The sequence below is a fragment of the Aptenodytes forsteri genome, unplaced genomic scaffold (genome assembly GCF_000699145.1).
Source record: "Aptenodytes forsteri isolate BGI_AS27 unplaced genomic scaffold, ASM69914v1 Scaffold66, whole genome shotgun sequence".
Lineage (NCBI taxonomy): Eukaryota > Metazoa > Chordata > Aves > Sphenisciformes > Spheniscidae > Aptenodytes > Aptenodytes forsteri.
The window spans coordinates 74,937-85,838 of record NW_008795131.1 but is presented as its reverse complement, the minus strand read 5'-3'; the positions used below and the strand labels follow the sequence as shown (position 1 = coordinate 85,838).

The 10,902-nt window shown below is 60.1% G+C and overlaps 1 protein-coding gene across 2 annotated transcripts in view; it reads left to right on the top strand.

Annotated features, from left to right (window-relative positions):
- Positions 1–10,902, top strand: part of SMG6 (SMG6, nonsense mediated mRNA decay factor) — a 117,187-nt gene that overhangs the window by 97,809 nt on the left and 8,476 nt on the right. The window contains exons 13-14 of one of the 2 annotated variants that reach the window (XM_009278148.1): positions 2,258–2,434; positions 5,559–5,705. In XM_009278148.1, coding sequence (XP_009276423.1) covers positions 2,258–2,434; positions 5,559–5,705 — 324 coding nt within the window. Of the gene's footprint in view, positions 1–2,257; positions 2,435–5,555; positions 5,706–10,902 lie in introns of both variants that reach the window. The other variant, XM_019471822.1, reaches the window with a different exon arrangement.

Genomic DNA, 10,902 nt, shown 5'->3' with positions numbered 1-10,902 from the left:
CCCCCCCCCGGTGCTGCCACAGGCACATCCCTGCAGCTGTGCCGGCGGTGGCGGGTGCTTTGCTCGCCCAGCAGCCTGGGCACAAAGGAACTGCAGATACCAGGACTGGAAAATCCCTGGGCTGAAGTCACCCCGTGTGAGTCAGGCCGGGTCTCTGCAGCATTAGCCCTTCAAGCTGGGCACGAAGCAGGCGGGGGGGTTTCCCCCACTCCCCCCGCAGCCGCTGCAGCCCAGACCTCTCAGGAGGGATGTTTCCCATGACAGGCATTCCCGCTTTGCTCTTGTTCTCTTTCCTTCTGACTTTCCCCTGCGCAGAATCATTCCTAAAGGAGAGCCAGGAGGATGGAAATGTTCCTGCAGTGACACTTGCCGGGGTTGCTCCTGGCTGGATGTCCCGAGCAGCAAAGGGTTCTCCCGGGAAAGAGGGTCCCCAGCAGCCCGACCTGCTCCCGGGGCTGCTGAGCCTGCATCACCTTGTCCTTTGCTCACCTCTGTCCCATAGGACACGTTTTTTAGGAGCAGAATCGGTGCTTACAGGTCCCTTGCTCCCTGAAATATTACATTCTTGCGATCACCCTGCTCGCACCACCTCTCCACAGCAGCAACTGCCTCCCGCGGGGAGGAAGGGGCTTCTCCTCCTCCTCCTCCTCCTGTCAGTGCAGGTATGGGGGGACGCAGGGTCCCAGCGGGGCAGCTTCAAACAGAGGCGGCCCCAGCTGCTGGTGCATGAGGGTGCCTCGCTCAGGCAGTAGCCAGGGTGGGAGGTTGGAGGTCAGAGGAGGGTCAGGTTTTTGACACGCACTACAGTGACACGGTGGTTAAAATTAGCCCGCAGAGAGGAAACTGGCAGCGTTGTGGAAGAGCAGAAGTTTCCTCTCACGGCAGCCTGGTGCAGCGGGGCCGCATGCTGCTGCCATGACACGGTGGTTAAAATTAGCCCGCAGAGAGGAAACTGGCAGAATTGTGGAAGAGCAGAAGTTTCCTCTCACGGCAGCCTGGTGCAGCGGGGCGCATGCTGCTGCCAGCCCTCCGCTCACCGTGGCACGGCCCCGTCCAGGGCGACGGCCCCGTCCAGGGCACGCACCGCCGCCGGCACGGCAGGGTGACGAGCCGGTTTCCACCAAGCCGGGGCTGGGGCGTGCGGCATTGGTATCGCATGGCAGGAGCGTGCAGGGGGAGAGCAGGCAGCATCCCTGGCTGCGAGGCGCCTGGTTGAGTCACCTGTATGGGATCTGGCCCTCTCCCCGGCTTCGGGATCCCGGTCCTGGGAGCCTGCAGGGACCCTTTTGGGATGGGGGTCTCTGAGGCTGCTTTGCTCTGTACGAGCAGAGCAAAAACAGGGTAGTTTGGGGGGGGCAGGAGGAACTCGGCCATCAACGTGAACTTTGTCTCCATAGCGTGTAGCACTTCTAGCCCCTGTTTGCTGACTTTCTCCCTACAAATCTGCTGCTCTCCGGGGGTGACTCCGGTCAGCAGGAAGCACCAGGGGAGAGCTCTGCAGGTGCAGAGCCCCACTGCGAGGGGACGAGGTCTGAGCCGAGGCCGGTCATGGTGGAGGCGCCAGCAGAGGCTGTGCCGCACGGGACAGGGCCGTGGAGGCACTGGGCTCCTGCACTCTGGAAACTCCATTTGAGAGCCTCATAAATTGGATAATTACCCGAGCTATTGAGTTTCCTTCTGGCCAGATCCGTCCCAGCCTCCCTGACGGGGCTCTCCAGTTGGTCCGTGAGATGGGCCCGTGGGACAGGGTCGGGCTGGAGACGAGGAGTGGCTTGGCTTTTCTCAAATGCCCCCACCTGCCTGCTCTCACACCTGCATCCCTCCCCAGCTTTTTGGGGGGGATTCTGGTGATGGAGCCGAAACGAAACAGTAAGGACAGGCCACATCATTCATCTCTCACGCTTCAGCAGGACTTCCCCCATTTGGTGGGGCTGGGCAGAGGGCTGGCTGCCCCCTGGCAGCCCCGCGGCCCTGGTGTGCACGGAGCGTGAGGACAGGACACAGACCGGTGCTGACTTTGCCTGCCTCCTTTTCCCCGGGGACAGCGGGCTCCAAGGCATGGGCAAACCCCTTCCATTCCTGTTTAGAAGAAGAGGGGCACTCTGCACATCCCCGCGGTGCTGTGCGGTGCCGCCTGCGTCCCGCTGGGCCTCCTAGCCCTGAATATTTCCCCCCTGGCCGTTGCCAGTCCGCCTCCCCTTTACACTGAATTTGTTTTCCTTTCCCTCTCCCCAACCCCCTCGTCCTCACCCTGTAGGTTATTGCAGCCGACTGCAAGAGGGTCACAGTTCTGAAGTATTTCCTGGAAGCCCTTTGTGGACAAGAAGAGCCTTTGCTGGCATTCAAGGGTGGAAAATATGTGTCAGTGGCACCCGTCCCAGACGCCATGGGAAAGGAAATGGGAAGCCAAGAGGGAAAACAACTGGAAGATCAGGTACCGTGCGGGAAGAGCGCGCCTCGGTGAAGGAAGAATCACCCCTGTGGGGCCCAGCCTCTGCCTGCCCTGCAGCTCCCGCTATTTATAGCCGGCGTAGCTGCGTGTGCATTTTATGGGGGGAGGCAGAGGGGGGGGCAAATGGTGCACAGCCCTTGTCTCCCGAGTGTACTTCGCTCGTGCCCTTTCCTGCCAGTCCAACCCGCCTGCCTCTATCTCGCCCGCTGCTATGAGTTCCAGATGCTGCTTTTTCATACCCGAAGCGGGGGGAGCTTTAATAACATGCAGCGCCGTGGCCTCAGGAGAGGAGGTGGGCGAGGGGGTGTCAGGGTTCAGCTTCAGGATCAAGTTTATAGCCGTGGAGCTCGTTGCGGCAGAGGCCTGAGCTCCAGCCTCCAGCACACGTACAGGAAGAGCTGACATTGGCGCCCCGTCCCTCCCCTGCCTCTCACATCCTGATGTGATTAAGGAATTCAACTCTTGTTTTTCTGCCCTTGCTTGTTCCTGTAGGCCTTGCTTCACTCCAGGCTCCGTGTGTGTGTTTAAGGGCCCTGCCAGCCGCTCTGCAGGTTGACTCTTTTCTTCTGTTTAATCTTGCAGTTGGAAAGGCCAGGGAAACAGGAGAGAGGGGCAGAGGCGTTGGGAGCGGGGAGCTGGGTGGCCCGGCGCTGCCCAGGCTCGCTCCGGGTCCCCTCCCTGCGCTGGGGCCGGGCGCTGCAGAGCCAAAGGGGGTATCGCCCCGTGCAGGGGACAGCACCTCGCCTCTGTCGGTGCTTGGTGGCCCGTGGCCCTGTGCACCCCAGGGAGCTGACAGCTGGAGGAGCCCCGAGCAAGAACATGCTCGGCACCCTCCTCGTCCCGGCTCCGGCTCAGCAGAGGACAGATTTTAGGTGATTTTTTTTTCACTGGGGCTCAGAGCAAAACCCCAGGCGGCAAGAGATGTCTCTGTAAGGTGGGAGACCTGGACCCTTGTCCTCTTCTGGAGGCAGTGCAGGAGGTTTTCAGGCTGACACCGCCAAGAGTGTGTGATATGGGGGGATCTTCAGGTTCCACCCGGTGTCACGACAGGGACGCTCCTGCTCTATGGAGCACTCCTCTTGTTGGGTTGGTCCCTCCAGTTTCTGCTATGAACAAACACGGGATGGAGGATAGCTCCCTCCTGCCCAGTCCCCACAGTCTCTGCTCAGCTGTGGGAACCTCTGCGTGAGCTTGTTGCGCAACCCTGGAGCTTCCTCCTTGGGCTCTAAGTGCAAGGGAGCTTCCAGCTTGCCAACGTGACCACCACCAGCCTGGGCAAGCGGATCCCGATCCACCGCAGCATATCTGCATCTGACACACGCTCTTCACCAAGGCCCTTGTGCGACACTGTCCCTCTGGCAGCATCCCCCCATCCCCTGTGGTCCAGGCTGTCCTGGCAGAGGGAAGTGAGCCTGAGGGCTCTGTCTTCCTCCTTCCCATGGCTAAAAAGTCACAAGGAGAGAAGAGTATGTGGTTCTGTGGCCAGACGGGTGTGTGGTCTGGGTGAAATGATTGAGTGTGCGACTGTGTAGTGTTGGGGTTCTTTAAATTAAGACTGCAGGCTCCTGCCCAAGTCCCTCCTTCTGACATGTGCTATGGCAGCCTGCACAGGGCAGGAAGTATAGCGATGCTCTTATCCCTCCGGGGGATCCTCTTGTGCAGGATCCATCCCCTGCAGCCCTCTGCGGGCTCAGAGCAGGTCTTTCTGCCTGGGTCCCACCTGGGAGCTCTTCCCAGCCCCATCACAACCCTTGGCTTTTGTGCAGGGAGGGGGAGACTGGTACTGGCAAGGCTTGGGAAGGCCCATGGTCACTGCACTGGGGAGCAAGGGGGTCTGGGCGGACCGAGGGGATTGTCTGGGTCAGCGGCAGAGCCTGGTTCGTGGGCAGCACATGCCTGCAGGCAGATGCTGGTGGGACACGTGTTGAGGAACAGGGACTTGTGGTCTCCCCTTTGGGCAGGGAGCCACTGGGGAGAGCAGCGAAGCTGGGGGTGGAACTGGGTTGTGGCTGATCCCCAGTTGGACACCAGCCACCGCCTTCCACCCTCCTGTGTTCCAGAGATTTGGGTACATAGGGACAGGCCAGCGCAGTGTTCACCTGGGATAGGAACAGCATGGCCCATTCTGGGGCCTCCAGTTCAAGCAGTGCAGGCATACTGGGAAGGGTCTGCAGACCTTCTGGTGGGGAGAACCAGAGAAGGGTCTCTAGGGGAAGGTGAAGATGCAACATGGTCCAGAAGTGCCTATGCGGGCAGGAGGTTGGAGAACCAGGGACCCTTCAGTTCAGCAAAGACAAGGTTCCTGGCCAGCAGGAGCATGGCAAAGGCAGACTAGAAGTAGGGTGCAAATGTTAACAGAGGAGGTAATTAACCGTTGAAATGACTGACCTCAAGACACGGCGGATTCTCCATCAAGTGGGGCTTTAAAATAAAGATTGAGCATCTGCTTCTGAAACATCTGTTCCAGCTCAGCTGGAAGTTTTGGGGTGGCTGCAGGAATCCCTCTGGCCTATTCAGAAATCAAAATGGAGAAGGGGAAGGGGCTCTTTGGTCTCCTGCGCTCATGGATCCGAGTCTCCTGTCAAGGTGATCAGCTTGCATGCCTAGCCTTGGATGAGGCAGCAGTGTTAGAGCAGCTTTGCACAGCACCGGTGAGAAGCAGCATTTGTTCCAAGGGATGTGCAGCCTAAACAGCCGGGCAAAGCGGGGAGACAGGGAAATACCATGGTTTTACAGAACTGAAGCCTATAAAGCATCAGTGACTTGCCCAGGGCCGTGGGAAGAGTTTTCCAAGGCTAGGGAGTTTGATTTTAGAACAGCACTTCAGGTAGGACTGCCCCTGCCCTGCCTGGTTGCTGCCCTCCCTGCACCATTACCTCCTGTCTCACCTTGTCATTTCCTGGATGTTTACTATTTATTTCTTTTGCTTGCTTCTTTTGGATGTTTAGAAATAGTCAGTCACCCATCAGCAAGCGGTGATGGACTGTGCCTGGCAGGAATTTGTCTGCTGGCAGGGGGAGAGCAGAACGAGCACGGTCCCTGCCACCAGCATCCCTTACAATGACTTCTCTCCTGTTTTTTGTCTTTCTGCGTTTCCTGGAAGAAGGAAGATGATGTGAGGATTGAGGCATTTGAAGATGATTCTGAGGCTGAAGGCAGCGGAGGAGAGATGGACATCAAGGAGCTCAGAGCCAAGAAGCAAGCTCTGGCCAGGAAAGTAGCTGAGCAACAGCGTCGTCAAGACAAGATTCAGGTAGGACAGGTTGTGCGACTGCAGCGCCCGAGGTGGCTGAGGAGCTGCTTTGCTTTGGTGCGTGGGCTGATCCTGCCTCACTGTGCCGATGGTGTGCAGCCATTTCCCTGCCACGCTTCAGGACCAGTGGCCTCTCAGGATGCCCCGTAGCACCTTGAGCTTCCAGGGTGTAGGTGCCCTGCGCTGCCTCTGTGAAACCCGACAGCAAGCTTAGCTTTGGCCCTTTGGAAGGGCCAAATCGGTGTTGCTGTCCCCACCCAGGGTAAGATCTGCCCTCCCAGGCCCTGAGATGAATGTTTCAGGGACTCCTGGGACCCTCGTGAAGCCAGACACAGCTTCTCCATCGAGCTGCCAGCACACCCAGGAGCCCCTGGCAGGGGAGTGCTTTAGCTGATGTGTGTGCAATGTGTGCCAGACAGCGAGCTGTCCCCTGGCCCAGAGCAGACGCTCCACGGCAGTGAGGTTCGGCAAGAAATCAGCTTTCCTGTACAGCGGGGCACAGGCAGACGGGGGAGAGGGTGGGACGTGAACGGCAGAGTTCATGTGGGAGCCAGCGGCAGGAAAAATAGTCTGCGAACGGCTGCTGCAGCCAGAGCGCCGCTTGCAAAGTGTTGCCATCGTTATGGGGACAAACAGACGGGATACGGGTGATCCTGTCCTGGCCCTGGCCTGATCTGAGCGTGTTTCCCAGTGGGAGCTGGTGAAGTAAACTGGTTGGACTGGGAGCAGACGCCTGGCGGTGCACACTGTTGCTTTAAGAGCAATCTCACATGCATGGCTGTTGGCTGCCGCGTTGCTCGCAACCCCTCTTCCTCCAGCCTCACAGCCCAGATGAGGATTTCTCAGCAGAGGAAAAATTCTCCCTAGCTCCCCTCCCCCTCACCTCCGCCCTCTCTAATGCCCAGGGCCCTTCACTTCCATAATTCTTCATTTTCCAGCCTTGAACGTAAGCCAGACACATCTGTCTGGCCATATGCGTGAACTCTGCAGTGTGTGCCGAGGTGGTTGTAAAACAGGGCTGCTGAAGGCCCTACTGGGAGAGCGTGCACATGTGTACCCTCCGGCTACTGGCGCCAGGCCCAGAACCACTGCGCTTCGCTTTTCCAAACCCACCCCAACCTTTCAGATTTTGCCTTTTTTCTTTTTTCATTTGAATTTTTGAGCAATTCATATCAAGGCGAAGGTAGAAGTTGCGCCGGGAGGGAGGGGCCGCCCCCGCAAGCGAGTCCATTATTGTTGGCAGGTACCTGGGTCACATTAATACAAGGAGGAAGAAAGCAGCAGTGAACGAGTGAGAGATTGGAGAGATGGGCTGTAAATTAAAGCGGCCTGAAGCCTTCCAGCCTCCCAGGGTTGTTAAGCGGGAGGTGTAAGTAAATTCCCCACTTCCCATTGCCTTGTACAGACACAGCAAACAGGAACTGCACATGTTCGGGGAGGGCAGCGTGCAGCAGATCCCGGCCCCGGCGACTAGCCCAGCTGCAGCAGGGCCCCCCGGGATGGCCGCTGCCCATTCTGCGGGGAGAGTGGGGGCTGCCTGATGCTGTCAGGGGCTTTCTCCCCTCGGCGTGCTCCTCCCTTCCTCCCCAGCCGTGCTGGGGCCGATGCTCGCAGGCGGAGAGAGGTCAAAACGAGGGTGTGGGCAGCTTCAGGGGCTGCACAGCTGAGAGCTGAGGTGCAGTTGGAGTCTGAAGGCGCGGGGTGGAGGAGAAGTCCTTGGGGCTTCGGTAAAGTCATCCAGCCCGCAGCTAGCTGGGAACAGCCCGGAGCAGAACATGTGTGCAGGCCCTGGTCCTCTCCCTGCCCTGGTACTGACCACGTGGCCGGGAGCCGGAGGAGCAGAGGAGCTCGGGTGGAAAGCGCTGCCTGGGGAGGCCAGGTCGGGGCCAGCTCAGCATCCACCCCCTCCGCTTTCCCTCTCTTGGCCTGTGATCCGTGACCTTTCTGATCTTCCCAAGAGATTTTGTGTTTCCTGGGACCTGGGGACCTTCTGCCTTCCCTGTTACAGCCTATTTCTCTCATTCGCTGCTCACCTAGGGAGTTCACGCGTCGGCTGCGCTCCGAGTCCCCCTTTCATTATCCTGGGGACAAGCCACAGCACCATGTATTCGTCTGAGTCCAGCAGATGTGGCTCATGTCTCAGCACGGCTGAGAGTCTCAGCTCTCCACACACGGCCGTGTGGCTGTGCCTGCACAGAGGTGGGGACTGGGGTCCAGAGAGCCCAGATGCCTCCTGTAGAGTCTGTGATGATGTGGGCAGGGACCCAGGGTTCGGGGCAAAGCCTTCATCTCTTGGCCATTCGTTTTCTTTCTTTGTGTTTTAACGCTCCCAGCCCTGCGTTTTCCTTGCTCCCTCCACGCTGCATCCCTTGGCAGGCCGCTCTGTGCCAGAGGGGAGCTTCTCACAGCTAAATTCACTATCTTCTCCCCAGCAGGTTTTCTTGCACTGTCCCTGACTTTGCCATGCTCCCCACATCTTACTGCCCAGCTCTGCTGCTGCTGGAGATCATCCACCTGACATTTGTCCCAGCGTCACTGCTGCTGGTTACCCACCCTGCATCAGCTTGGCAGGGCAGCCCTGCGGGTCCTTGTTGTAACTCCCAACCACAACCAGTACTGGGGTCACATTTACACCTCGAGGGGGATTTGGGCTTCACTGCGCTTCTTCGGTCCCTGCCCTGGCTGGGTGTGCGCAGGGCTGTGGCTCAAGCCGCTGGGGGAGTACAGGTCCAGGCAGGGTAAATGGCAAACGGGGGTGGCCCTCGGCCACCACTGGCTGCAGAGGGAGCAGGAGAGCTCAGCTCCGTTCCCCTACAAGAGCTTGGACCCCAAAATCATCACTTTGAGGGGGGCAGATGGGCCAGGGCGGGGTTAGGTCGTAGTTTCTTGTGTCCCCGGGCAGCCCTGGTTGCAAGGAGGCAGCCCTTTGCTGCCTGGCCCTGGGTTATGGGTTGGCTGCTGCTCCCTGGCTTCACTGCCAGCCTGCCTCAGCCCTCACCGCTTGCCCAGACTGGGACAGAGCTGCCTGCCAGCCCCGTGTCACAGGCTGGTGACAGCAGCGATGCGTCGGGATGAGGTGAAAGACCGGGCACATACCTGGGTGCTGCCCAGATATTTGGAGGGACAAGAGGCTGGGCAGGCAGGTAGACAAGAGGAGGCGGCAGTGGTGCTGCGGGGGCAGGCAGCGTTCTCTGGCAAGGGTTGTGTCCCCAGCCAGCTCCGGGTCCTGCCGCGCGCTCCCAGCCGCCCACGCCGCTTGGCCAGGCCCTTGGTCCATGCTGTTCAGCATCCCCTGTCCTTTGTGCCGCCGCTGTGCGCTGGGAGCGGTCAAGTTTCCTGACCGGTTGAAAACATCCCACCTGAAACATAACAGGCTCTTCCTCTGGATGCTGCTATTGTTTTGCTCAGCATTACAGAAGCAGCTTAACCGGGGCGGCCAATTATGACATGTCTTCCCAAAATAGCCTCTCTCCTGTCCCTTCTGAGCCCACGGAACGGCCGCCCCCTTAAGATGCAGCCGCTCCTTTGTGGCGGTAGTGTGAGTAAGTGGCTAAATATAGCCGTATCCCATTCACGCTCTCCTCGGCGCGCAGGAACAATGCTGCGGGTGCACACGCGCCGACACGCACCTGCCTGGGAGCGGGTGCCTGCTGGCTGCGGAAGACACACACCCACCCACGGCGGCTCCACCACGGCGGCGGCCCCGGTTTGCTACCAGGCACAGGGCACGTTTACTCCTGAGGAAGATGCTGGAGACGAACCTTGGGAGGAGGAAGCCCTCGAGCAGAGACTAGAGAGGCATTGTTCTCAGCCCTGGAAAATCCGCCTCCGATCCCCACAGAGCACACGGGGCTGGAAGGGGCAGCGGCGCCGGGTTTCCCTGCGGTTGGCGAGCGGGTTGGGGCAGGAGAGGTGGTGGCAGGATGGTGACGGCCCATCTGTCCTGGCAGAGCGGCGTGAACCCGTACGACCCGTCCCAAAGGCGGCTGGGCACTCGTCTCTGCCAGGCTTTGGCTCTGGGCCTCTCTGCCAGCCCAGCACCGCGAGCAGAGGAGCTCTGAGGTCTGTGTGCGGAGCCCCGGGGGGCCAATGGGGAGCCCCCTCCTATTCTGCGCATGTGGTGGAGACCCTCAGGTCTCCCCCCTGGCCCTCTGCAGAAAATAGCACCTGTTGGCCTGGCTCTCAGGGGGATCTGTCCCCTGTCCACACTGGAAGACCTCGGCCGGGCAGCGGCTTCCGGGGAATCCTCCAGGTGATCCCAGCTGATGGATGAGCTGGGAATTTGGGACTGTGTACGCAGGAGTGTCTGATCTCAGTGCTGCCACCAGCTGGGGCAGCTGGGGGAGCCACCTCCGGCTCCAGCCCAGCTCCTGGGAGAAGCCCCCATGGCCGGAGCAGGAGGCCGGGCAGGGGGCTGTGGGTGGTAGCAGCTCTGACTGCTGCAGCGTGCGGGTGCAGGAGGCAGGAGAGGGGAAGCTGCCTGGCCCCAGGGGGGGAAGAGAGCCCCTGGCCTCAGAGGTCCCCTGCCACGTCCAGCACTGCAGGGTCGCTCTGCCATGGAGCCAAGCAGTGTGTTTAACCCCAATAAGACAAGGCTGAAACCGGCTGTCCTAAAGCACTTGGGCCAAGGCGAGGCTGTACCTCCACTGTTTTAACCGCGCCGCTCTCCTCAGGGTCTTCTCCAAACCCCACCTCCCGGCAGGGTACGCAGACCACTGTCTCCCTGTCCTCGCGTCAGGGAAACTGAGGCACAGTGGGAACTGGCAGCTCGTTTCTGGCAGCGGTGGCGGCACAGAAGCCGGGCCCCAGACGCGGGCATCCCGATCCGCATCTCCACTCTCTCCTTCCTCCCCACGGGACCGTGCCCCACGGATCGGCAGAAGGGTTAATGCGGCGCTCGCCTCCCCGGTTCCCCGCACATGGGCTCCCTTTCATCTCTGGCGCGGGGCCAGCCAGCATCCCCATGAATCACAGGCCACTCCTCTCCCCCCCGAAACCCCTTGGCCGGAGGCTTCTGCAGCCTTTTACTCACACAAACAAAAATAAATCTCGCTGCCGGCCTCTGAACTCTGCAAAGGCGAGTTTCCCTCTGGCTCCCCGAGCGGCCCGGAGCTGTGCGCGGGGACTTGGCACGCTCCCCGCCGACCTCGCTCTTTCACTCCCGGCGCATCCTGTGTCCTTCTCTCACCGCGCGGCC